Here is a 25,275-nt window from a genome sequence, read left to right as displayed (position 1 = left end):
CGAGAGAGCGCGCCCGGGCGAGGGCGTGGGCTGCGAGCCGTGCGAGCCCGCGCGTGCGTACCAGCGAGCGAGCCGGCGAGCGCGGGTCTCGGGGCGGCGCGGGGCTGCGCGCGCCCGGCCGTGCGTGCGGCTGCGGGGAGGCTGCGTGTGCGCGCGGGTCCGGAGCATCGCCCGCCCGGCCGCGTCGGAGCTGCGTGCGCGCCGCGCTCAGGAGGTGAGCGCCGGCCGGGCGGGACACCGCGGGCTGGGCGGCGGGCGTGGGCCGCGCCGCTTTGCCGGGCCCCGCCCTCCTCCGGCCGCCGAGGGCTGGGGCGCGTCTCACGCTTTCGGCCTCTGCAGAGCGCGGCCCCGGGGCACAGGGAGCAGCCGCGCCCTGGAGCCCGGGCCTCCGTGACGGGCAGCCGGCCGCTCCCGGGGCAGGCCCGAGAGGGGCGCGCGGGGGGCGCAGGCCTGCGCCCTGCCGGCCACGCCCGGGGAGCTGGCGGCGCGGGTGGGTCGCGGCGGCGGGTAAGGGGCGCGGGGAGTGGGGGTGCCGGCGGGTCCCCAGCAGGCCCGGGGGGCGCGCTCGCACGGCGCCGGGAGGGGCCCGGCAGTGGGACTGAGGGAGGGCTCTTGCTGGGGCGGGATTGGCGGGACGCGGGCCCGAGGAGGAGGGCACCTTTGGGGTCCTGATTTGTAAGAGGCGATCTTAAGGAGCAGAGGAGGCGTTTTCCCAGAACTCGCGCAGGGGCGGCGGAGTGTCTGTGCGAGCAGAGATGTCCGCAGCACACACCGGTGCGTTCCGTGCTCCCCTCCCGCGCCCCGCGGGGCCTCCCGGGGGCTTCGCAGGCAGGGCGGGGGGCTGCCCCTCTGTGTTTTGCGCACAGTGCCAGCGCTTAGGGGGCGGCCGCCTTGTCAGGAAGAGCTACAGCCAGGGCACAAATTAGCAAACCTTGTGTTTTTTTCTGTTTTCAGAGGTGCAGGGTTTGAGTTTGCAGCCTTGCTGGGACCAGGGTCGTGGTTTAGCGCCCGGGCGGCTTACACGGAGGCAGGCGCTGATTTGGGCTTTCACAGTGGTGATGCCCGATAAAAGTGCAAATCGAACTTGGATCAGCCTCGCGAGAAGGGAACTAATTAATGTTAAGGGACAAGAGTTTATGATATTTTCTCTCCTGGACTAGAAAGTTCGTTCAGTTGAGTGGGCATTGGGTAATTCCAGCCCTGAAAATAAAATCTGTTGTCAAAACAGGGGCCAAATATAATTCCAGATTAGATGCACGAGGCTATTTGAGAGCAAGGAGGAGGAAGAGAGGACCAAGGCTTTTCCAAAAGCGAAGTGTGTTGATGTATAATAGTTTGCTCCCATGGCATCTTGCTAGGTGTACAACATTGATTTTAGATGTCCAGTGTTAAGTTGTGACTTAAGATACATATTTTTTTCTTGTTCTTCGGTTCAGTAGTTCACAGCAAATCTGTTTTAACTAAAGCATGGAATACAGAAAACAACAAAAAACTTCAGCTAAAGCTTTAGTCTCCTCTGAAATTCTACAGGTAAGTTTATCTTAATTTAGAAATTATTCTGATTGTTCAAATTGATCATAATACGTAGTCTCCTTTACAAGATTTTAAGGATCATTTACACAGCTACAAATTTTGTTGTATATTTTAGTCTATATTTTTCACCAAAGGATTTGAGGAGGTACAAGAGTTAAGCTCTACTAAACCATTTTGGATTATGTATAGATATATTTAAAAAGTGAATTATTATTAAAATACTATGGTACCTCAGAAAGACTTAGCTGTATAAACTTAATTTGCTGATCATATTCCATTTCAAGTTGAGACTCATGTCTCTGTCCCTAAAAAAATACTCCCGTGGAAACTTCTTTGTCTTTTCTTTCCCTTTCAAATGATTCACCTTCTCTCAGTGCCAGCTGTCCAGTTCTGTTCTGCCCACTGTTGGATGAAACAGATAGAATGCAGTTTTAGGCAATGCCTTTGTCCCTTTCACACCTGTGTCCTGTCCGGGCCAAAGACGCTTTTCTGTTGCAGCTCTTGCCTGTTCACTGTGTGCTAGAGACCCACACTGTACAGCTTCACGAACGAGGTCCAATGTGTGCACTCAAACACGGTGCTCCTTTTTAAAGATTGGCCCTGAGCTAACATCTGTTGCCAGTCTTTTTGGGTTTTTTCTTCTTCTCCCCAAAACCCCCCAGTACATAATTGTATATTCTAGTTGTATCTCCTTCTGGTTCTGCTGTGTGGGACGCCACCTCAGCGTGGCTTGATGAGTGGTGCTAGGTCACACCCGAGATCCGAACTAGTGAAACCCTGGCCCGCTGAAGTGGCCACTTGGCCACGGGCCTGGCCCCCAAAGCAGGTTCTTTTTAATGTAAACACTTGTTTGCCCTGACAGAGTAAAGCGTAGTTCGTTTTTAAGCGTCATTAAATTAGGCAGATATAGTGGTTGCAGTTCGTTGTTTCAGTGAAGAAAATTTGATTCCGTTATCCACCCAGCTGTGTGCTTCAAGGTGGGAAGAAGGGTGGAAGCCTTGTCACATAGGCACAGTCTTTCAAGCAGTTTGATGCCACTTGAACATCTCACACCTCGGTTTGCAAAGGTTCTTTTTTAGTTCTCCCCCGATTGCCAGAAGTATCTGTTGTACGTCTTCTCACAGTGCAAATCATGCCCAGAGAAAGAATGTCCTTTGCTTGTAGGAAGACTATGGTGCAGAAGGAAGGATCGTGGGAGAGGGCGGCGTGCGAATGAAGGAGGAACCAGGAAAGTCCACATTTGGCACTGTGGGCCTCTGTGGGTCATTCTTCTGGGCATATATGGACAGGGTAGCAGAACCATTAGGAATTTCAAGATCCTAGAGGAAACATAATCCTTGGACTCTAAAAGAAGGCACATTGGGGCCAGCTCTGGTGGCCTTGTGGTTAAATTTGGCACGCTCCACTTTGGTGGCCCAGGTTTGTGGGTTCGGATCCTGGGCACAGACCTACACCACTCGTCAGCCATGCTGTGGCAGCAACCCACATACAAAATAGAGAGAGATTGGTACAGATATTAGCTCAGGGCTAATCTTCCTCAAGCAAAAAAAGAGGAAGATTGGCAACAGATGTTAGCTCAGGGCTGATCTTCCTCGGCAAAAAATACAAGAAGGCATACTGATTTGGAGGGAGAAGGTGGATTGACTAGGATTTATTTGCCTGTTTAAATGTGTCATAGAGCATGTGATGGCATAGACATTGGGAGCTAGCAGCAGAGTTTGTAAATGGAAGGAATATGGGCAAATAAGAAGAAGTTAGATGGAGCAGATAGTGTGAACTTTCATATTAACAGCAATACCTTCTACTTAGCTCTGTGTGCCAGCCCCGTCCTAAATGTTAAACGTGTTGTCTGATGAAATGTAGTATCTGCTACTGTAGGTCTGTGGGCTGAGGCCCTGCGTTTCCGCCCAGCTCCTGGTTGGTGCCCATGCGCTGCCCTTCAAGGGTCCAGAGCAGCACGTTGGAGTCACCTGGGAAGCTTAAAATACTGCTGCCTGAGCCTCACCGCCCTGCGAAACTCTGACTTAGTTGTTCCTGGGTGCAGCCTGGTGTGCAGAGTTTTTCAAGTTCTCAGGAGATTGTAATGTGCAGCAAAGTTTGAGAACCGCTGGGTTAAAGAAAGAAGAGGGAAGAGAGAAGTAGTGGTCAAACCTCGCTGGATGTTTCTGAGATAATCAGAGGCAATCAGAGCGGAAGAGTTTTGCTGTGTTTGTGAATTGTTGTGTTCAGTTTGAGAGGGTACTTCTAAGGAAATTTTCCTCAAAGATGTGTATTCATATGTGGTCCCCTCTCTTACAAGGAACGGGAAGTGGTTGATGTCTGTAATTATGATTGTTTTAAATTCAGCGTGCACAGGACGTTTTTTAGACAGTTTGGGTTTCTACCCACTCTGCAGTATTGTTGTTGTTGTTGGGGTTTTTTTTGGTGAGGAAGATTAGCCCTGAGCTAACATCTGTTGCCAATCTTCCTCTTTTTTTTCTCCCCAAAGCCCCGGTACATAGGTATATACCCTAGTTGTAAGTCATTCTAGTTCTTCTATGTGGGACGCTGCCTCAGCATGGCCTGATGAGTGGTGTGTAGGTCTGCGCCCAGGATCCAAACCAGTTAACCCCCGGCTGCTGAAGCAGAGCATGTGAACTTAACCACTCAGCCATGGGGCCGGCCCCCAGTATTGCTTTTTATGGAGAAAAGTCATAATGTTGTGCAACTGGCAGTAGTTTCGTAATTTTCTTTAGCACGTCTTTTCTCTTTGGATGACCCTGAGTCTAGCATGCTTGGGCTTAGAATTTCATTGAAATTTATTTTTTTGTTTTCCCTGTCTGGACCTTTTAAAGTGCGCGTGATCAGAATCATTGTAGCCTGTTAGAATAAGGCTTTGTGTTAAAAGATAGCTGAAGAAAAGTAAATATCATCTAACAGAAAATCAGGGGGTTATTTTTGGGTTCAGTTTATCCTTGGGAATATTTTCTTAATAAGTAGATAAAAGCATGTTTCCAGACCATTTGCACGGTTTTCAGATATCCACCGAGTGCCTCCTGCAGGCTGGGCCCCGGGGATACAGCGTGAACAGGATGGCCTAGGTCTTTGCAAAGACCTCAGGAACCTCAGTTTCTTGGGAAGGGAACCACAGTAACCAATAGACAGAAACGTCCCCGCCTCTTCAATGCTAAGAAGAGAGTAAGGAGGGATGCAATAGAAAGTACGGGCTGGGGAAGTCCTTGACATGAGAGCCCAGGGAAGGACTCCTAAATGAGGTTTTGCTGAGACCCGAAGTGTGAGGAGCCAGCTTTTGAGTCAGAGGGACAGCAGACGCCGACTCCCCAAGGGTGGGAAAGAGTTTGACGTACTTGGGGATCAGAAGGGAAGTCCTGGCTGCACCGGGATGGGAGGGGGCAGTGGCAGCAGATGAGATGGAGCTTGTATGTTCCTATGGAGAGACAGACCTGATGGAGCTGCTTCGGGAATGTTGACATTGTTACCGTTAAGCTTTTATTGTCATTGTACTTTTTTTGCATTTACAAAATTTTCTCTAATGAACATACTTTAGATTTGCAACTGAAAAAAATTTATACTCTTTTAAATAGTTAAATTTGCTCTTCTTTTGCAGAAAATAACCAACATTTTTACATCCTGGTAAAGAATTTCAGGTTATTTTGGCTTATATAATTGTACTATTGCAGTACAATTGTTTTGTTTCTCGGAGTCCTTGCATTTGAACTGATTCTTCATGCACCCCCCAACCTCACCGCCCCGCCCCCCCCCCCCCCCCCGCTGCCAGTTTATTTTCTAGTGTTCAGCATGTTTTTGATGCAAAATAAAAAGGTCTGTATCTGCATGAATGATTGGTTATTGCTGTTGCTTATAATTCAAGTCTCAGGTTTTGAGCGTGGGTATCTTGAGTCTTGCTGTGTGAAGACAGGCTGTGGTGCTGCTGTGCTGTTTCTGTCAGGGTTCAGTGGTTGCGGAAATGAGAACGCACTCAGCAGCTGTGTTCAGAAGGAATGCCGCAGACCCCTGGGATAGGAAGGTGTGGCCAAGAATGCGAGATCTCTTTGATTTTGTCTCCACCACTTACCAACCTGTGACTTTGAGCAAGTTACTGCCTCTCCCCAAGCCTTACCTGTAAACGTAACAGTGAAGGGTTTAAGAGTGCTGAAGTGTGTGGGCTCTCTTGAAGATTCCGTGAGGGAGTGCCTGGTGGCACCTGCTTTGCTCTCAGCACGAGTGGGGCACCAGGGCCGCATGTCCTGGAGACACTGCCGGCACCAGCTGCGCATGTCAGCCCTCCCCCCACACACACACCACCGACTGGATTGCCCACGCTTTTACACCTCTTTGAGTGTGGCATACAAAAAGAAGTGCACAGGTTGGAAGATGAATCATCAGAGGGAACTGCCCTGTAGCCACAGTCTACGTCAAGAAGTAGCGTGGCCAGCACCCAAGAAAGTCCCTGCCGGCCCCTCTCGGTCACCTTCCGCCTCCCCCGAGTTCGCAGCGTGCTCAGTCCTAGCCCAGCTTACTCTCGCCTGCCTGTCAGCTGTGCGTCAGTGGGGCCCTGGGGTCTGTTCTTCCTGCGTCTGGCTCCTTCAGCTCAACGTTATGTTTGAGAGATGCTCCCTGATGTCGTTTGTCCGTTTTCATTTTGTATAATGTGCTGTTACATAAATTTATTTCCCTTCTGCTGTGGGTTGTTTCCAAGTCGGGGCTCCCGTGAATAGTGTGTTATTAGAACCTTCCTGAACGTTTTTGGTTCCTTCTGTGTGTACACATTGTTGAGTGTTCTACCTAGGGGCGGATTTGCCGTCTCACAGGGTGTGTATGTCCCGCCTTAGTGAATAACACTAAAAAGTTTTCCAAAGTAATTGAACCAATTTGTGCATTTTTGTTTTTTACTCCAAAGTACTCTTAAATTTTTATTTAGTAATTCACAGAAACTATTTTCTCAGTTCAGTGAACACAAAAATATTCTAGAACACGATTTCCAAAATGTGGAATTCTAGTCCTACCAGAGGCTCTGAAAATTAAAATAGGTTCTTTGTTCAGATAAATTTGAGAAACGTTGCATTATGTATCCTCTTCTCAGAGAATGCACATTAATATATTAAAAACTGTGAAAAGCCTTCCATTAAAAATAGAGTAGTTTGTTTGTTTGAATGATTTCCAATTTTTTTGGTCCACAGAGCCCTTGTGAGGCTGGAACCCCCGTAGATAAGCCCCAGATGCAGCCTGTGGTTGGCGGCCCGAGAGGCAGCCGTCCGGGGCTGCGGTCAGTTCTGGGGCTTAGTAATTGAGATGCTGGTCACTTCTCCGAGGATGGCAGTTCTATTTGATGGTTAGAGCATTGGCACACTTGATAATCTGGAAGCTGACAGCCTCTTTTGTCTGTGGAGGTTTCTGGGCTCTTCTGTTATTGGGATGTTTCTTCAGCTCTTGTGGGTCAACTACAATAGCAGATTATTACAAATATATCCTATGTAACAATGGATACTGTGTATCCAGAAGAGATTCTGGGTGCCAGTCCTTTATCTGTTGTATTATCTTCTCTGAGTCTGTGGCTCATTTTTGAGCGGTGTGTTTTGGTGCCTTGTCCTGTAAGTACTTTTATATTTTAATGTGACCCAGTGTATTTCTCCTCTCTTGTATGGGATATGCTTTTTGTGACTTGTTTGCAAAGGCTTTTCCCACACAAAGGTCACAAATACATTGTGCTATATTTTCCTGCAGTAATTTTAGTTTTGCTTTTTTTTACATTTAGTTATTTTATACACCTGGAATTTCATTTTGGAAATAAACATGAATACAATTTTACTTATTCCACATTTATTCTGAAACCTTTCGTTGAATCCTTTCCCCATGGCCATCTGTCAAGTCCTTGTGTGCGTGGCTCTCTCTCTGGCCTTGCTCTTCAGTTGTTTGATCTGTGACTCTGTTTTAATTACGGAGGATTTAAACCCAATCCGTGGCCACGCCCCAGCTTCATTCTGTTTTCCAAATTGTGTTGGTTATTCCCAGATGATTAAGTGCCTTTCGTAACCCTGTGAATGTATTGACTAACTCGTGCAAGTGGAATCTTTCCATGTACGTTTTCTTAGCCCTGAATCCGTTATCTCTCCTGTGTATTCACATCTTTTTTTATATTCTTCAGAAAAGTTTTTGAGTTTTCCACATCATTTTGTTAGCTTTATTTGACACTGTAGTTTTTATTGCTGTTGTGTTTTTCCTGTTAGATTTTTATTTGTTTTTTTTTATTGTTTCTGATTTGTCGGTGAGCTCCTATCCAGCATCTTGGTAAACTTATTAGTTTTTACACATTGTCCTTTTCCCCTTGAGATTTATATGTAGGCGATTGTATACTAGAAAACAGTGGTGCTTTTTCCTCTTCCTTAGCCATTTCTGCGTCTCACCTCCTCTTCCCGATCCAGTGGCTGGTGAGGCTGTCTGGGACCATGCTGAGTGGTAGAGGCCGTAGCTGGTGACATTGTCTTCTTTCTGACTTTAATGGGAATGCTTCTGAAGTTTCATCATTGAGTTTGCTGTAATTTCTTCAACAGGTTAAAGAACTTCCCTTCTATTCTTAATATTTGTGTTTTAATAATCATCCTTATTGGGTTTTTTTGCTTTTCACTAGTGTCTGCTTTATTATTCTCTCTATTTTCTTTGTAATAACATTGGAATTTTTTTTTTAACTTCTTGAGCTAAGTACTCATCGCGTTTATTTTCAACTTATTTTTTAAAAACGTATTATTTGCTATGCTAAATGAAAGAAGCCAGACTCAAATATCTGCATTCTGTATCATTCCATTTATGTACCATTCTGGTAAAGGCAAAACTATAGAGAGAAAAAACTGACCAGCGGTTATCTGGCAGAAGGGGGAAGGGTTGACGTTAAAGGGATGCTAGTAAAATTTTTATTGTGATGATGCTGTTTTATATGTTGATTGTGCCAGTGGTTACATGAGTGTCATAACTTACAGAACAATGCAATAAAAAGAGTGAGTTGTACTGTATGTAAGTTATATGCCAGTAAAAAAAGTCAAGTGGATACAAAAAGTGTGTATAAAGGGGAACTGGCCTGGTGGCACAGTGATTAAGTTCAGATGCTCAGCTTCAGTGGCCCAGGGTTCACCAGTTCAGATCCCGGGCATGGACCTATGCGCCACTTATCAAGCCATGCTGTGGCAGTGTCCCACAAAAACAAAATGGAGGAAGATGGGCATGGAGGTTCTCTCAGGGCCAGTCTTCCTCAGCAAAAAGAGGAGGCTTGGCTGTAGATATCAGCTGAGGGCTAATCTTCCTCAAAAAAAAAAAAGGAAAAAATGTATATAAAGGTAATTAAAAAGGTAGATTATTTTTAAAAGGTTATTAATTTTCTGCAAGGACTTGCTGTAGTTACGGCCAGTGCATTTTTGCATGTAGCACTTTTTTTAATAGGGAAAAAGTTTTTTGTTTTGAATTTTAATATATTCAAGTGTTTTAAAAATCAAAATAATATAAAAAATAATATATGTGAGAAAGTAATATTACTTAAGTAATATTAAGTAATATAACAATAATATCAAAAGGGGTGCTCTCACCCCTTTTTTGACCCTCCCCATTCCTCACTGCCTACTACACTTGTGTGTCTTTCCATTGTTTTTTTCATGCATATACAAATATATATTTTTATTTCCTCTTCCTTTCTAACACAAAAGTTAGCACATTATGAACATTGTTCTGTATCTCCTTCACTTACTATATTCTAGAAATCTTTCTACGTCACTACATAGAGAATGTCCTCATTCTAACAGCTGCATAGTATTCCATTGTGTGGATGTTTCATGGTTTATGTAAGGAATCCCTCATTAATGACCCCTTGGGTTATTCCTAATTGTTTGCTATAACAAACAATGTTTCAGCCAATACCCTTATATACATTCATCATTTTACACATATGTAGCTATGTCTAAAATACATTCCAGGAACAAAATTACTGATAAAAGAGTGGATATGTTTGTGGTTTGTGTAAGTATTTCCAAATTGCCCTCCAGAGAGGTGTTGTCATTTTATACTCCACCAAAAATGTGTGAGGGAACTTTTTTCTTTTCTCAATTCTCTTTACTTTCGATTACTGAAATATTTTAAAGTAAATACAGATATTTGACATTCCATTCCAAATATATCAGTGTATGACTCTTAAAAATAGGAAAATTAAAAAACTTTTTAAATTGTTTTTAACAGCTTTATTGAGGTATAATTTACATACTGAAAAGTTATTTCGTTTTAATTGTACAGTTCAAAGATTTTTACTAAATTTACAGAGTTGTGCGAGCATCACCACAATCAAATTTTAAAATATTTCTTTCACCCCAAAAATGTCCTTCATGTTCATTTGCAGACAGTCCTTGGTCCCACCCCTAGGCGACCACTAGCCTACTGTGTGTAGACTTGCCTCTCCTGGACATTGCGTGTTCGTGGAGTCTTACCATGTATGGTCTTTGTGTTCGGCTTCTTTTCCTTAGCATAGTGTGTTTGAGGTTCATCCTTGATCTGAATTCTTACAACTGATGCTGGTTATGGCCTGTACTGGTGCTTTGTTTCTTTTTATACCTGAATAATATTCCAGGTGTGAATAGATTACATTTATTTATCTGGGAACATTTTATTTTGTACCCAGTTAATGTTATCACACCTAACAAAATTAATAATCCTCCAGATCACCTAATATCTGGATTGTCTTCAGACTTCTCCAGGATCCAGTCCAGGACCATACTCTGCAATTGTGCATGTCCCTTAATCTCTTTTAATCTAGAGCCATCCCTTTTTCAGGGTATTGACTGGCTGAAGACACCATGCTGGTTGCCCCATAGAGCACCCCACTCCTGGATTTGTCTGCTTGCTTCCTTGTGATGTTCCTTAGCTTGTTCTTGTATCCGCTGTATTTCTTGTAAAACTTGAGTAGATTCCAGTTAAACGTTTTGGCTAGGATGCCTCAGAGATGATATTGTACACTGCACGTTGTATCTCATTAGGAGACACACAGTGTGTGTTTGTTGCACCATTTGTAATACTAAGATTGATGATCGGGTGAGGGTGGTGGCACTCTGATTCCTCCAGTATGAAGTTTATATTTTTTCAGTCCTTGCAAGTGGAAAGTAATCTTAGTAGTATTACTTTGGCACCATACAGATGTCCAGTTCTCAATCAATCTTTCATTTTCTGATCAAAACACTTATTGATAATCATTGCCTGAATGAATAATTTTATAGAGGTTGCGAAATGATAGTTTTCTTAATCTGACATTCCACCTGCATTTATAATTGGCATTTTTCTATAAAGAAGAGCATTTCCTTTTCATTTGGAGCTATTTGCCGCCTCTGAACTATAGATCATTATTTAAAGCAGGAAAAAATAGCTTGTCTCCCACTTCCCCTCAGTAATTTTCAAGTAAGGAGTTAGTGCAATAGCTGCCTCATTGAAACGTATTTTGCTGGTATTCAGTTATAATGTCCAGTATGGTGTTCTCTTTAAATGTATGGATTAAACAAATTGTGTGAGGATTTTGAGTTTCTAAACAGATTTTTTGTTTATTTTTCAAGTTATGTTTTTGTGGTCGAGTTATATTGTGGTCAGAGAATGTGGCCTGTGTTAAGTTGAGTTTTTAAAACTGTTGAGGGGGCTGGCCCTGTGGCCGAGTGGTTGAGTTCGCGTGCTCCGCTTCAGTGGCCCTGGGTTTCACTGGTTCAGATCCTGGGCGCAGACATGGCACCGCTCGTCGGGCCACACTGAGGCGGCGTCCCACATAGCACAACCAGAGGCACTCACAATTATGTACTGGGAGGATTTGGGGAGAAAAAGCAGAAAAGCAAAAAAAAGATTGGCAACAGTTGTTAGCAGCTCAGATGCCAATCTTTACAAAAACACTGTTGAGATGACCTAGGCCACCTATAGCATCAATTTTTAATAAATGTTTCATGTGGTCTCGAATATTCCTGTTCTTTTTATTGAACGAAAGGTGCTAAGTGTTTCGATCAAGATAGCAATAATAGTATTTGAATCATTTGTATCTTTTTTTTTTCGGCTTGATGTATTAGTTATTTAGAGAAATTTGTTAGAAATCTCCCATTAGGATTATAAATTTTTTCATTTGTACTCATACTTCTCAGGTTTTGCTTTATATATGTGGAGACTATGTTTTTATGGTTGTCTAGCTTCATGATTGTTAAATTATCTTGTTGGATAGTTCATTTTATGAGTAGCAAAATTTCTTTTTAAGCGCTGTTTATTTAGAATGTGTGATCTTAATAATTAGCTACAGCAGCCTTTTGATTGGCACGCTCCTGGTACATGTTTTCTTCTCCTCGTTTTTCTCTGTGTGTGTTGCTTCAGGCATGCGTCTGAGGAGCGGGACCTGCAGAATTGTCAGCCATTCTGAGAGGCCCGTTCTTCAGTAGGTGAGTCCCGTTCACATTTACTCCGAGAACACCTTTAGATGTCCTTCTGCCCCCTGCCTTTGTGTTTTCTGTTTGCCCTGCATCATCTCTGTTTTGTCCTCTGCTCCAACCGTCTATTCAGTTGTAGCTTGCTTTGTTTCTTTCATTTCTCAATCAGTTTGGAAGGTACATGTTCCATATCTGTCCTTTCAATGGTCACTCTTAGGTTAATGCATCCTGAAATGAATTTTTCTGCAAAATGCTAAAGTTTATCACTATTTTCTGTTCCTCGTGAACTAGATAAGAATGTTAACATATTTTAATTATCCTCCGAAAATTTTTTTACAACCACCATGTCAATTTTATATAGTATTTTAGTTTCACTTTTTTTTTTTTTTAAAAGATTTTATTTTTCCTTTTTCTCCCCAAAGCTGCCCGGTACATAGTTGTGTATTTTTTAGTTGTGGGTCCTTTTAGTTGTGGCATGTGGGACGCTGCTTCAGCATGGCTTGATGAGCAGTGCCATGTCTGCACCCAGGATCTGAGCCGGCAAAACCCTGGGCCACCGAAGCGCGCGAACTTAACCACTCGGCCACGGGGCCAGCCCCATCTCCTTGCTTACTTTTCTTCCTTGCATTGCATTCCTTCCTCTAGAGCTCATTTTTCTTCATAAAATACATTCCTTTGCTACTTGTTTTTGCTAGAGTTTGTAGACTTTATAAGTCCCAGTCTGTTTAAAAGCGTCTTTATTTCACCTTCATTTTATTGGAATTCCCTAAAATTCATCTGTAAATAGGTACAATAAAGCCACCTTACCCACTACTTAGGGTTACTGGGGGACTAATAACATTTGTTGTAAACACTTTATATATAAATTGTTTCATCTATGTATATGTGTGTGTGTATAATGCTGTTATTAGTAGCTAATGTAAATCCTGTTAGATTTATATTAGAATTACTGTATTTTCAATGGATTTTAAAAAGCATTCCTTATTATAATGAGATAATATTTGCTGAAATAATAAAGAATAATACTTAATAGAAATGTCATGAATTGTACATGGTCGCACTTTGGGGGGAAGAGCTGGGATAAGATCAAACTCAGGATCCTCATGCTAGCGATGGGTGACTGCCGTTCAGGGGGACAAAGGCAATACAAATCCAAGTGACACAAAAACAAAAAAGAATGAAAGCCCACGGAATAGAAACCATTGACATATGGGGGCGCTTCCTTCCAGACCCTTTGCTTTGCACGGGTGGCACTTTGGCTTTATAGAATCTTATCTTTCCATCGTTCAAAAGGAATCATATCTTATACATATCAGTTTTGCGTCTGCATTTTTCACTTAGTAATATGTCAGGGGAACACAGACAAACCTCATCGCATAGAATGAATAAGTATATGCTGTGGTATGGATGTATCATAGTTCTGTTTTACCAGTTCCCTATTGGGAGCATTTAAATCAAATTTTCCGTATTATAAATTATGCACAGTTGCCTGATTATTTCTCTAAGCTAAATTGCTTGGTCAAAGTATGTGTATATTTAAAATTTTGATGTTTTCAAATTTCACTCCAGAAAGTACACAAGAATGCCTTTTCCCCTCACACATACTGAGTATTGTCACTCTTTTTTCCTTTAATTTGCCAGTTTGTGATTTTTGTCAGTATCACTGCTTGTGAGTTTGAACATCTATTTTATGGATCATTTTTAGTTCTTGAGAATTTCCCTTTTGGCCATTTATTTTCTTGTAGGGTTCATCTTTTTAAATTTTTAATCTGTATGAACTCTTTTTTTATTGGGCTTATAAATTCTGTGTCATAAATATCTCAGGCATTTTTTTCCTTTTATTCTCTTTCAGCCTTGTTTGTGCTTTGTTCTGGTTTTGGGTGTTTTTTGCATTTCAGCCTTATTCAAGAACTCCTTGAAATTTTCATTTGATCAAAATTTCCTTTATGGTTTCTAGATTGTTTCCTTATAGTGGAGTGACTGGAAGGTTTTCCCCACTTCAAAATAATTGAAATGTTCGTCCATATTTTATTTCAGTGTTTTTCCAGGTTCATTTTTCTCCCATTTGAATCTTTAATCCATTTGGAGTATTTTTTGGTATAAGGAGTGATATGTCTCAATACCTCTGGAGGTTTTTCACATCCTACTCTGGCTTTTAAATATGGCTAGTAAAAACCAAGATATGAGCCTTCCGAACTGTGACCGGAAGTGAGAGGTGCCTCACTGCCTTTCCATTTGTTAATGTGTCTCGGGTATTTGTGAGTAGAGATGGAGGTGCAGACGGGAAGGGCTGGGTTGGGAAGTGCCAGTTGGTAATCGCACGTCAGGGTTGCCTGCTGCATGTGCTGTGTGTGTGTGTGTGTGTGTGTGTGTGGAACAGAGAACTAGAGAGAGGACACCAGAAGGGTGTCTCGTAGAAGTTCCGTGTTTCACTTCTGCCCGTGACCCCTGAGTTCTTTCTGCAGGGAAGTGGAACTGTGGTAGGCTGACGTGAGACGCCCGCTGGCAGGAGAACTCACATGCACATTGTAAGTTGTGCATACAAAGGGCCCTTTTACCGTGATGAAGCATGAGCTCTCTGAGTTCTGTAGACTAGTGGTATTTTAAAAAATTTTTTATTTCCACTTTTGTTCCTAGTTCAGAAAGGAATTGGGGGATGTTCTCTTCCCCTCTGATCTCTAATTCCCTGACCCGTAAGTAAATGATGTTAAGTTTCTTATATATCTTACAGAAATTCCAGGCATTATTTGACGACTCCTTACTACTGAATGTTCAATTGAGGAAATTGAAGGTCTTTCACACAGGAGAAATAAATCAAGAAGGTAAGAAATAGAAATATATTTATGGCTCTGAAATATACTTTTCTTCAAGTAGTAAGAATTCATCAAGATTATTTGTTTAGAATAATCCCTTTTGAGAATAAAAGTCAATTTAGAGACACAAACAGGTTGGGAAAGATGCCAAGGGTCGACCACAGCTGTTGATGACAGCCTGTTTGTTGATCACCCCGCACCGGCCAGATGCTTTGCGTACATTATCACTAATTTGCACTGTGTTAACATCTTCAGTGTAGAGATGGGGAAACTGAGGCTCGGAGAGATTAAATAACACACTTGCTCACCCTGGTTGTTAGAAGGTGGAGCTGAGTGTGGACTCTGGTCTCTGCCTTAGAGCCGCCTGAGTTGGGTGCCACCTGGAGTCTCTTCTGGCCCATCCTTCAAAGGCCTTTTCCTCCTCTTGGACTAGATAGTTCCTCTTCTTTTTGCTGCTTTTTAATTTTCTTCATGGGCCCATAAGCAGTAGACATCATAACCACAGTCACATTTTCACATTTAGAAACCATGACTTACAGAGACAGCTTTTACAGTAATATTTGCTGTTTTGAGTTCTTCCCAGTATTGAAGAGCAGCACGGCCTCCATTGCCACACGCAGTTATAAATGGTGCTCTTTTCTCGGGACACCTTCCTTCCATTTGTCTGAAATTTGTTATCATGGGCTGATTTGTTAGAATGAGATGTAAAACTGCCGTCTGACAGCTGGTGTAATGAATGTGCAGGCTGTCGACGGCTGGCAGGTAAGCGAGCTCCTAGGGTTGTGCAGTGTCTAGTAGCCAGCTGAGGAGAAAGTGTAAGAAGGGGTTAATTTATTCCGTCATTCTTGTTCTGGATCTCTTCCGTTTGCGGTTTTTCCAGGGGCTGGCTGTGTATGGCTAGTGAGCAGGGGAAGGGTGGGTAGGGGGTAGGATGGACCCACCTACATTTTTCCTCATATAAATGGAAATAGCATATCAAGTCAGTGTTCCTTGCACTCCTGCTGTAGGCTGCCCTCTGTCTTGCACTTTGACTATTGTGAGAAAAATGTTCTTTGCTAAGAAGGTCATAGAATGTACGTGGAGAAGCAAGACACATATACATGAAACCACGTATACTGGAGAGAGTTTGCTGAAATATTCCATTGCTTTGCATGACTTCACATACAGAAAGCAAGACATAAGAAAGGTTACTGTGGCCAGAAGTAATCAGGGCAGGTAAGACCTGGCCAGATGAGAGGATGAGGAGTCTTGAGATGCTGTCATTTGCACGTGTCAACAGGTGGAAGAGCTGTGTGCCAGACCTAGGATTGACCCTAGGTTGAACCTGTGCAGGCCAGCCTTCCCATATGACGACATTAACATGCGCCCCCCCCCAGAGCAGATTCTAGGTTCCCAGATGACCGGATGAAAGGCCGCCTTCAGAAACTCCTTAGCCGGCCCCTCATGGCATTGGTGTGTCCCCTGCTCTGAAGTCCTGAGCAGCCGATAGGAACAGTCTGTGCTACACTGCATGCCGTGTTTACATGTCACCTGGGGACTGTCTTCTCCTCCCACTTCCTGCCTCCTGGGGTCTCCCTGGTGCCTGGTGTAGTGTGTGGATGGGGAAGATGTCTAGAAAATACTTAGTGCGTGAGTGTCTTTAGACTGAGGCCTGCGATCATAGGGCCAGGAGAGCACTGTGGGATCCCACGTTGTAATCCACCCTCGTCCTCAGGATCTGGAGCAGAGCTGAGGCCGTGGCTGTCACTCCACAGTGACCGCTCTGTGTCTCCCAGCTGTTGTCTTGTCTCAGCTGGAGGTTCTGTATAAAAGTAAGTGTTTTAGGAGATTCTGTCTTGTGATTCTGATCTGGTGCATGGTTTCTGAATAGATTGGAATGGGAAACACAAAACAGCACAATACTGCAGACAGGCCTTTCTAAGCACCCACCCTGCAGACTGAGTGTTGAGTGCAGCCAGTGAGGTCAGATGGGCCTGGGTGGTGTTTAGGGCAAGTAGAAGCTATGTCATGTCTGAGATTTAAATGCCCGACCTGGTTACCCCGTTGGCGTCTAGAGGATTCGCCTCTGGGTGAGGAGGCCCCACCTTTGTCTCACCCCACACCAGCAGGTCGCCATGGATAGTTGTAGCTACTGGGTTTTTCTTACTCTTGATTTTCTGGAATCCATGTCAGATTACACAGCTGAGAAAGACCCTTGGTTTATTGGGCCTCTTGCCTCATCCTTCACGGGCCTTTGTTTTCTTAGCGGTAAAGAGGGGAAGCAGGGCTTTTATGTAGGGGGATTTATTAGAGACATCTTCTAGCCCCTCCATTACTCATCTCTTTCTGTCCCTCTGGTCTTTGGGGACAAAATCATATTTCAACAGTTATTTTAGGTCAAACAGTAAATATTAATTTTCCCCAAATAAAGAGATGTTTTTAAGCTTGGTCTTGATTTAAAAGCTAAAGCACATGCTTGGTTGTTGGTGTCCGTTCTCCTGTAGTTGAGGGAAGTGCCGTAGATCCAGGTCAGGAGTTTGGTTTGCTGTGGAGAGTGTGTTTTTGGACTCTCTCCTTCAGCTGATCATCAGGTACCCTTTGGAAATGTTTCCTGGGTGGTCAAACACTAACTGGGTCTTTGGTAAGTTTTCCAGCAGCTGAGGCTCGCATCCTTCGAGCTGCCGTGCGTGGCCCTGGCTCCGGGGACCACCCTTCCGAGCAGGATGTCGCTGAGATCCCTGAAGTGGAGCCTCCTTCTGCTGTCACTCCTGAGTTTCCTCGTGATGTGGTACCTCAGCCTGCCCCACTACAACGTGATCGAGCGCGTCAACTGGATGTACTTCTACGAGTATGAGCCCATTTACAGACAAGACTTCCACTTCACGCTTCGAGAGCATTCAAACTGCTCTCTTCAAAACCCATTTCTTGTCATCCTGGTGACCTCACACCCCTCAGATGTGAAAGCCAGGCAGGCTATTAGAGTTACCTGGGGTGAAAAAAAGTCTTGGTGGGGATATGAGGTTCTTACGTTTTTCTTACTAGGCCGACAGGCTGAAAGGGAAGACAAAGTGTTGGCATTGTCCTTAGAGGACGAACACCTTCTTTATGGCGACATAATACGACAGGATTTTTTAGACACATATAATAACCTGACCTTGAAAACAATTATGGCATTCAGGTGGGTAACTGAGTTTTGCCCCAATGCCAAGTACATCATGAAGACAGACACTGATGTTTTTGTCAACACTGGCAATTTAGTGAAGTATCTTTTAAATTTAAACCAGTCAGAGAAATTTTTCACAGGTTATCCCCTCATTGATAATTACTCCTATAGAGGATTTTACCAAAAATCTCATATTTCATACCAGGAGTATCCCTTCAAGGTGTTCCCTCCCTACTGCAGTGGGCTGGGTTACATAATGTCCAGAGATTTGGTGCCCAGGATCTATGAAATGATGAGTCACGTAAAACCCATCAAGTTTGAAGATGTTTATGTTGGCATCTGTTTGAATTTATTAAAAGTGGACATTCATATTCCAGAAGACACAAACCTTTTCTTTTTATATAGGATCCATTTGGATGTTTGTCAACTCAGACGTGTCATTGCAGCCCATGGCTTTTCTTCCAAGGAAATTATCACATTTTGGCAGGTTATGCTGAGGAACACCACGTGTCATTATTAATTTGACATTCTACCAAAATCATAGAGAAGGACAGGATACTTTGTGGAAAGTCTTAAAGTTGGTACTGAAAAATCTCCAATGGGAAATTCACGAGCAGTCGCCATGCTGGCTGACGCTGAGCTGAGACTCATGCAGAACTGGAGACTGGAGGCTTCCGCTTGTGGTTCATTTTGACAGAAATCAAGTCAGGCCCTTTAAAGAATGTTCAGAGAAATGAAATAGAAAGGAATTTGGGGGGTTTTGTTAATAAAATTAATAGGACCAAACCATTTGAACGTGTCCTTCTATAGACTAGAACTTCTTAAAAGGGTTTTGTTGAGTTATAAGCTTGCTAGTTCATACAGCAAAGCAACGTGGAGTTCTATTTATTGAAGAATCTAGTCAGTTAAGGGGTTTGTGTATGTCTTACATGGATTACCAATTTTTAAAAATAATTCTGTGTAAAAAAACTTAAGTGATACGAAGCAAAATTTCATCTGTTTTTGGTCATTCAGAGAGTACCTCAAGATGTTGCAGTATTTCAGAGTTATTATTTAATATTACTTAGAACTTTCTGGGTGTTTGAATGTTATGGTTGTTTCAAAACTGTATAAACAGAATAGTGAGTCACCCTGTACATCTGAATCTTTTTCCAGTTACTTCACTGGGGAATTAGTTATCGATAGCTCCGTTAATGCGAAGTCGTTGGTCATTATTGTGTATCAGTAATCTCTTGGACTTTGATAAATATTTTGCCGTGGTAATGTAGAGAAGAATTAAAGCAAGAAGATCTGTCTTGTTTTTAAAAAACATAATCCCTGGTGTTTGTAGATGTCGCTTCGTCTGTCTCATTTTTCCACCTGGAAATTAGGAATAATACAGGATGCCAGGCCCCGCGTCTCCTCTTGGAAAGGACTGAAGGGAAAAAGACAAGAGGACCTGGTGACCAGGATATTATGAAAAGCGTGTCAGTTTCAGTCCCTGAGACGGAAAGAAAAGAGTAAAGATTCGAGTCACATTGTTAACCTGTTCCATGTGTTTTCTCCTTCACGGTCAGTTTGAGAATAAAGAGAAAAAAAACCATTCTGCTGCTGCTGCTATTAGTTTCACATCAGGAGGAAAGCTCCGTTTGTGGTTTAAAAGCGAGTGTGATCTGTTGCTGGACCCGCTGGTGGGTCAGAGAGGACGCTCCTTGCCCCCAGGGGGTGTTCTGGGATGGTGCAATTTCCTCCTGTGGCTATTGTGTCGGATTACATGATGGCAAAAGATCAGATCCTTTGGCAGAAAATAGAAACTTGAAAGTATGTAGTCAGCTCTTGTGATACTTAAATATTTATAATTTTCCCACAAGAAAAACTTAATTTCACTTAGAACTATTACAGTGTGTGACTCTGTAACAAGGCTCTATCCATTTCCCTGGTCTCAGACCTGATCCAGTGACAATAAAACCAATTAAATGAAACACTGTGGATCAGCCTCTGCCCTCACTAGTCCCCATTCATGTAGAAGGCGTTTTCTTTAAGACAGATGGTGGTTATTTTTATGGTATGATTTGCTTTGATCTATTTTGCAGAAGTTTATATTGATCTTTGGGAAGCTAACTCAATTTTAGAGAGGACTTTTAAAATAATAATTTTCCTTCAGTTTAACATAAGACCCCAAAAAACTCTACCAGAAGTAAAGTAAGAATAATTGCCAAGTTTCAGAAGAGTGTTCCTTTTCAACCAGAGATTGGTGCCTTAAAGACCTGAAAAGTTGAACGATTATGAAGAACATTACAAGGTTGGGTCAGTGTGTGTTTTGTTTTTAACTCTGTTTCTTGCAGTCTAGACTGGCGGGTGGGAGATGCTGCCTGTGGTGGCGCGGTCTTGGCCGCCGGCCGCCCGCGCTGCGCCGCTGGTCCCGCTGCCCCCGCGCCGGCCGACGGCCGCCTGTGGGCCGCGGCGCCTCCCCGGGGAGGAGGCGGTGCCGGTGGATCCGCTGACCAGAGCGGGGCCCGCGCGCGCCGGTGCGGGGCGAGTTCCCTCCCAGGGGAAGCGGCGCGGGTCGTGTTGGCGCAGGATGTGTGGTTCTCCAGGACGGCGGCGAGCGGCTAGGGGCGGGGATGTCGTCCGCCACCCCTCGTGCGTGCGGGACGGAGAAGGCGGCTGGGGATCCGGGGTCTCCGGCTGTTCCCTGGCTCCACCCTGCGGGGTCCTGGCATCCTCGCGCCCAGCCCGCTCTCCAGACGCAGAGCGGCCGGAACTGAGCTATTTCTAACCAAGTACTTCTGAGTAGGAGGTCGGGGATAAACGTTTCTCTTGGGGTCGGGAGGGCAGTTATTGCAGGAGACACGGGGAGAGAGGAATTGGAAGGGGGCCAGCTCTGAGGGGGCGGGGGATGGGAGGGATGTGGCAGGCAGGTCCTGCCCCCCGCGGTTCTTCTAGCCTTTAATTCGCCAGAGTTAATCTTTACGTCGAGTCAACTCCTTGATTATCCCACGCCTGGTTAACATGGGCCCAGACCGTAGAGGACCCCATCACGGTAGAGGGCCTGTGCCGGCGGGTGCTGGCAGGAGAGACGCACCGTGGGAAACGCCCTGAGAGCCAAGGGGCCGCTGGAGGGAGCAGTCCGTCCCTCGACAGGATGCGCGCCCGGAGAAGGCTGGCTCGTGGGTCTTGTAAGGACAGAGAAGGGCCCAGCAAGGGTGCATGCCATCCCGCTGTATTTAAGGTGAGTGAGAGAGGCGCAAAGCTTGCACTCGGATGGGCTTTGAGACCTGGGTGTGCTGAACACAGCTAGGGGTCGCAGTTAATGGAGTTCATGCACAGTTGACACCATTTCCAAAGGGAGAGGAATCCACACATTGACCTGAGAGAAGGGTGCCCGAGCTGAGAGAAGTGTTCCTGCTGGCTAGAATTGAATCAACTCAGGAGCCGCGGTCCGCTGAAGCTAAACAGAAGCTTGGTTTGGGGTTATTTTGGTGTGATTAATAAAGTGGACAAACTAAATTTACTAAGTACAGAGTCATAAACGGTGGTTCATTAAGGAAGGGGAAGGACAATGGAAGGGACCTTTGCCAAGAAAAGGCTTGGAACTCCTGTTCTTTGATATGAGAGCACCGAAGTTCACTGGGGTCATGTAACTTGTCGAAGGTCATCGTCAAGTCAGGACCAGAATGTTGCAGGCTCAGCTCCTCTGCTGTTCCCTTGCTGCCCTTGAGTTACGTTGGAGGGGCTCGGAAGGAGCTCCCTCAGTGGAGCTGCAGAGATTTCCAGAAAGGATTACCCCTGACCAGGGATGAGGGGAACTTTGAGGTGCCAGGCTGCACTGTCCAAAGGATTTAAGGAAAGGTGTGGCCGCCAGACATCTTGGGGGAGTCACAGCGACAGACAGGAGTCAGAAGATGCCAGTGGGCAGCAGCGAGTGGGGCGTGGGGCAGGGGCTCCACAGTGCTGCCCCTGCGGTAGGGTCCCTGTGGGACAAGTTCCTGGAGCCAGGCCCCAGCGAGAGCCTCAGGGATCTCTGATGACACCACACCAAGCGTGCCGCACGCGCGTTCCAGAGTAAGGTGTGTCCTCCCCACAGGTCGGGCGCAGCGTGCAGAAGTGCCTTGGCCCGTGTGGGAGATGGGCTCGTGGAGTCCAGGGTGCTGGGAGCGGGCACTGGCCGATCGGTGAGACGGCTCCCGACGGGACCAGGGTCTCTGTGCTGCAGGCCTGCTTCATTTCCTACAATTTCAAGGAAAGGGTATCCATTGCCCAGAAGAAAAGAACACAGTAACTTTACAATTTTCCAATGACTGATTCTTGCAACCCTGCGGCTGCCTGTAATAGGGAATGTATTTTATTTGCCATTTCAGACCCCAATGCCAGGAACACTAAAATGGGCTCTCCAAGCCCAAGCCAGGCTGCCTGAGTGTGAGCAGGCTACGCTGAATACCAGCTCTGTGACCTTTAGCAAGTTACTTTACCCTTTTTGTGCCTCAGTTTCTTTACCCACAAAAAAGAGGGCAATGATGTACCTCATAGTGTTATGGCACAAAGGGCACGATGTGCTCACCATGAGACAAGCCAACAGTCAGGAGTCAAGATGGCGGCAGAGAAAGAGCATTTTACTGCAGCTTGCCAACAAGAGGAAAGATGGCCGACTACTGTCTGAAAGAACCATCTTAAGGGAGCACAGAAGCGTGAAGCAGTCATATAGGCCAGTGGGTTACAGGGGAGGGGTTAGGAATGTTGACCTTCTGGTGTGACAGATGGGAGTCGCCACACCAGATCCTTCAGTTGTCATTGATCATGGCTGTCAGCATGGAGCGGGTCATCACATTCCTAAGGAACTCAAAAGGATGAAGTTCTTGTCTTATCGCAGCTGGGAGGGATGTGCCCTAGCAGGGGTCACAGAATCTACAGAATGGGTGGATCTCCTGGAGGGTGCAAATCCAGCTGGGTTAGTCAGGTCATTCAAAGTTACAACATGGTTTCTTTTATACAATATGGCTTCCCTTATGTCAACCTTGTGTTGAGCCGGTTTCAACAGGGCACAGAGCGAATGCTATGTAACTGCTAGTTATTATTGTTATTAATGAAAAGCTGCACTTGGGCCTCGGAAGTCCTATTTCAGGATCTGTCACAGAGTACCCACACTTCATGCTGGTTGGAGAAGGCATTTCTCTGGCAAACGCAGAAGCAGGCTGCGGCCTCTCCCTCCCGGGCCCCCCACAGCTCTCCTGCCTCTTCCCTCACGTCCCCTGCTCCCTGGCGGAGTCTGAACCCAGCACTCGGGCTGGGAAAATGGAGGGAGGAGCAGGAGGCGGCGCAGGACATCTGGTGCCTCCGTGGAAAAGGCCCTGCCGGGGGGGAGTCGGATCAGGCCTCTGGCATCGTGAGGGGGTAACTGGCCCGTCCCCTGCCTAGAGGAGGCCACGGGCCCATCCCATGAGGACTCCTGCGGCCCCGTTAGGACACGCGCGTTCCGGTGCCGGCGCCCTGCGCGGCTGCGGGCTTCAGGAGGGCTCTCCCGTCTCCTGAAGCGGAGGGCCCGACTCCAGCCCGCTCGTTTCGGCCCCTTCCCGGGTGGGGAGCTGCCCCAGCCCGCGCCGGGCGCGGACGCTGCGCCGAGGGCCCGAGCTCCCGCGCGCCCGCAGCGTGCTTCGTGGGGAGGGCGCTCGGCGGTGACGCGGAGGATGGGGTGTGCCCGCAGGGGCGTGCCCGAGCAGAACGCGGGAGCAAGGGAACGGCGTGGCCTAACGTCGCCCGCCTGGGGTACGAGGGCCTTTCCTTCGCTGGGGGCGGCTGAGGGTCATGTTTCCGACAGGCGGCCTGGCCCTTTGCCTTTCCGACAATCCCACTGCCTCGGCAGAGAAGCTAGGAGTCTTCCTGAGGACTTGATCAGAGATGTTCATTGCAGTGTTGTTCTTTTGAATTAAAATTTTTCTCAGTGCTCAACATTGAGAACATTGATTAGATTTCAGTGTTGTCATAAGTTTGAATTAAACATCTTAAGAATGATGTTTATGAAAAGTTTTTTTGTCATGAGCCTAAATTTATTTAAAATAAAAAGTCTGAGATCCAAATGTGCGTGTGTAACTGTTCTGAACTGCATGTGCCCCGAAACCGCCACATTCTCGGGCCTTCCTCTCCCGTCCAGAGCCAGACGGAGCCTTTGCGTCCCGGTCACTGCTGTGGGACGCGCGCCCGGCTGCAGCGCTCCGAGGACTCAGGATGGCGCAGCGGCTTCTGATTCCCACGAATCGGTCCATGCCTCCACCTGCTTCCTTCCGTTGCCCCTTCCTGGCTGTGGCCCTTGGGGCCTGTGGCCACGTGCCCTCTCCCGCCTCCTCGTGGAGGATCACAACCCACTCTCCGTTTTTCCCTCCCAAGCCTCACCGCCGCCCAGTCCAAAAGGACCAGGACCCTCCATAGCCCCTCGGCCCTCCCACCTCCCGCCGGCCCTCCCACCTCCCGGCTCGCCCTTACCCTGTACTTGCAAGCCCTGCCCCGTTTTAGGTTATCAAGGAATTGTTTCTAGAATGTCCTCCAATTCAGCGCTCTTTCCGTGTGGCCTTTCAGACGCAGGGCAGGCGGGGGAGGTGAGTGCTGCTTGCATTTCCCCCAGAGAAGCCCATTCAAGACATTTCCCAGATGAAAAGAAATCACTTCCCTCAAGATGAATTATGACATTCTCCTAAAAGGTCGCGGCAGCTGCGGTGACGGATTTAAATGCCACTCTGCCCCTTCTCGCCAGGAATGTAGACGCTGCACGGAGACAGCCGAAGGGGACAGGCCAGATGGGAACAGGAACCGCCTCGCAGACTGGTCCTGCGTTTAAAGCACCTATTACTTCATTCTCAACAATGGGGAAACGTTTATAAGAGATGTTTTAACAACTCTATTAACAAACGCAGGCGACGGAAAGAGCAGGGTCAGGAATGTCCTGAGGGCGAGGAGCCCCCAGCCCGGGCCCCCTCATCTGCCCCCACCCCAGAGGCTCAGGTGTGACCCAGTCCCAGCCAGCGGGACCCCGGGGGATGCCTGCTGGGGGCCCCTGGGGCTGTTCCTCCCTAATAAAGATGAGGGAGAAAGGCTCCTTTTCTCTGGTCAGATGTTCTGTCTATGATGCCGATGCAGGTCCACAGCTACCAGGTTGATGCCCTGAGGCACAAGCCTACAGGTCCCATCAGTGGGCTGAGGTGGTGATCCGGGCCCAACCCTGGGGCCTCATCCTTTGAGACCCTCGGAGGTGATGGAACCACTGAGGTGTGTCCAGTGGTCTGTGACAGCTGAGGGCATCCTGAGGGTGGGCGTGAGAACAGTTTCCCTCCAGGAGGCTGGTCCCCGTGGCAGCGGGGAGGTGGTAAGAGAGAAGGTGACTCCCCTCTGGGGCAAAGGG

At 46.1% G+C, this 25,275-nt stretch overlaps 1 protein-coding gene across 30 annotated transcripts; it reads left to right on the top strand.

The window, feature by feature from the left end:
- The first annotated feature begins 39 nt into the window (after positions 1-39).
- Positions 40-19,488, top strand: B3GALNT1 (beta-1,3-N-acetylgalactosaminyltransferase 1 (Globoside blood group)). Of its 30 annotated transcripts, none has more exons than XM_070583040.1 (8): positions 54-214; positions 1,437-1,530; positions 5,141-5,166; positions 7,921-8,084; positions 11,899-11,963; positions 14,417-14,479; positions 14,683-14,773; positions 17,390-19,488. In XM_070583040.1, the coding sequence occupies exons 6-8, from the start codon at positions 14,471-14,473 to the stop codon at positions 18,424-18,426; spliced, it is 1,137 nt and encodes a 378-aa protein (XP_070439141.1). In that variant the 5' UTR covers positions 54-214; positions 1,437-1,530; positions 5,141-5,166; positions 7,921-8,084; positions 11,899-11,963; positions 14,417-14,470; the 3' UTR covers positions 18,427-19,488. The 30 variants fall into 30 exon arrangements, with proteins under 30 accessions (XP_070439129.1, XP_070439133.1, XP_070439153.1 ...); XM_070583041.1 differs by having other exon boundaries at positions 170-214; positions 5,141-5,180; XM_070583033.1 differs by lacking the exons at positions 5,141-5,166; positions 7,921-8,084.
- The last annotated feature ends 5,787 nt before the right edge of the window (positions 19,489-25,275 follow it).

Source organism: Equus przewalskii, chromosome 18 (assembly GCF_037783145.1).
Source record: "Equus przewalskii isolate Varuska chromosome 18, EquPr2, whole genome shotgun sequence".
NCBI lineage: Eukaryota > Metazoa > Chordata > Mammalia > Perissodactyla > Equidae > Equus > Equus przewalskii.
This window is presented reverse-complemented; position numbering and strand designations above follow the sequence as displayed.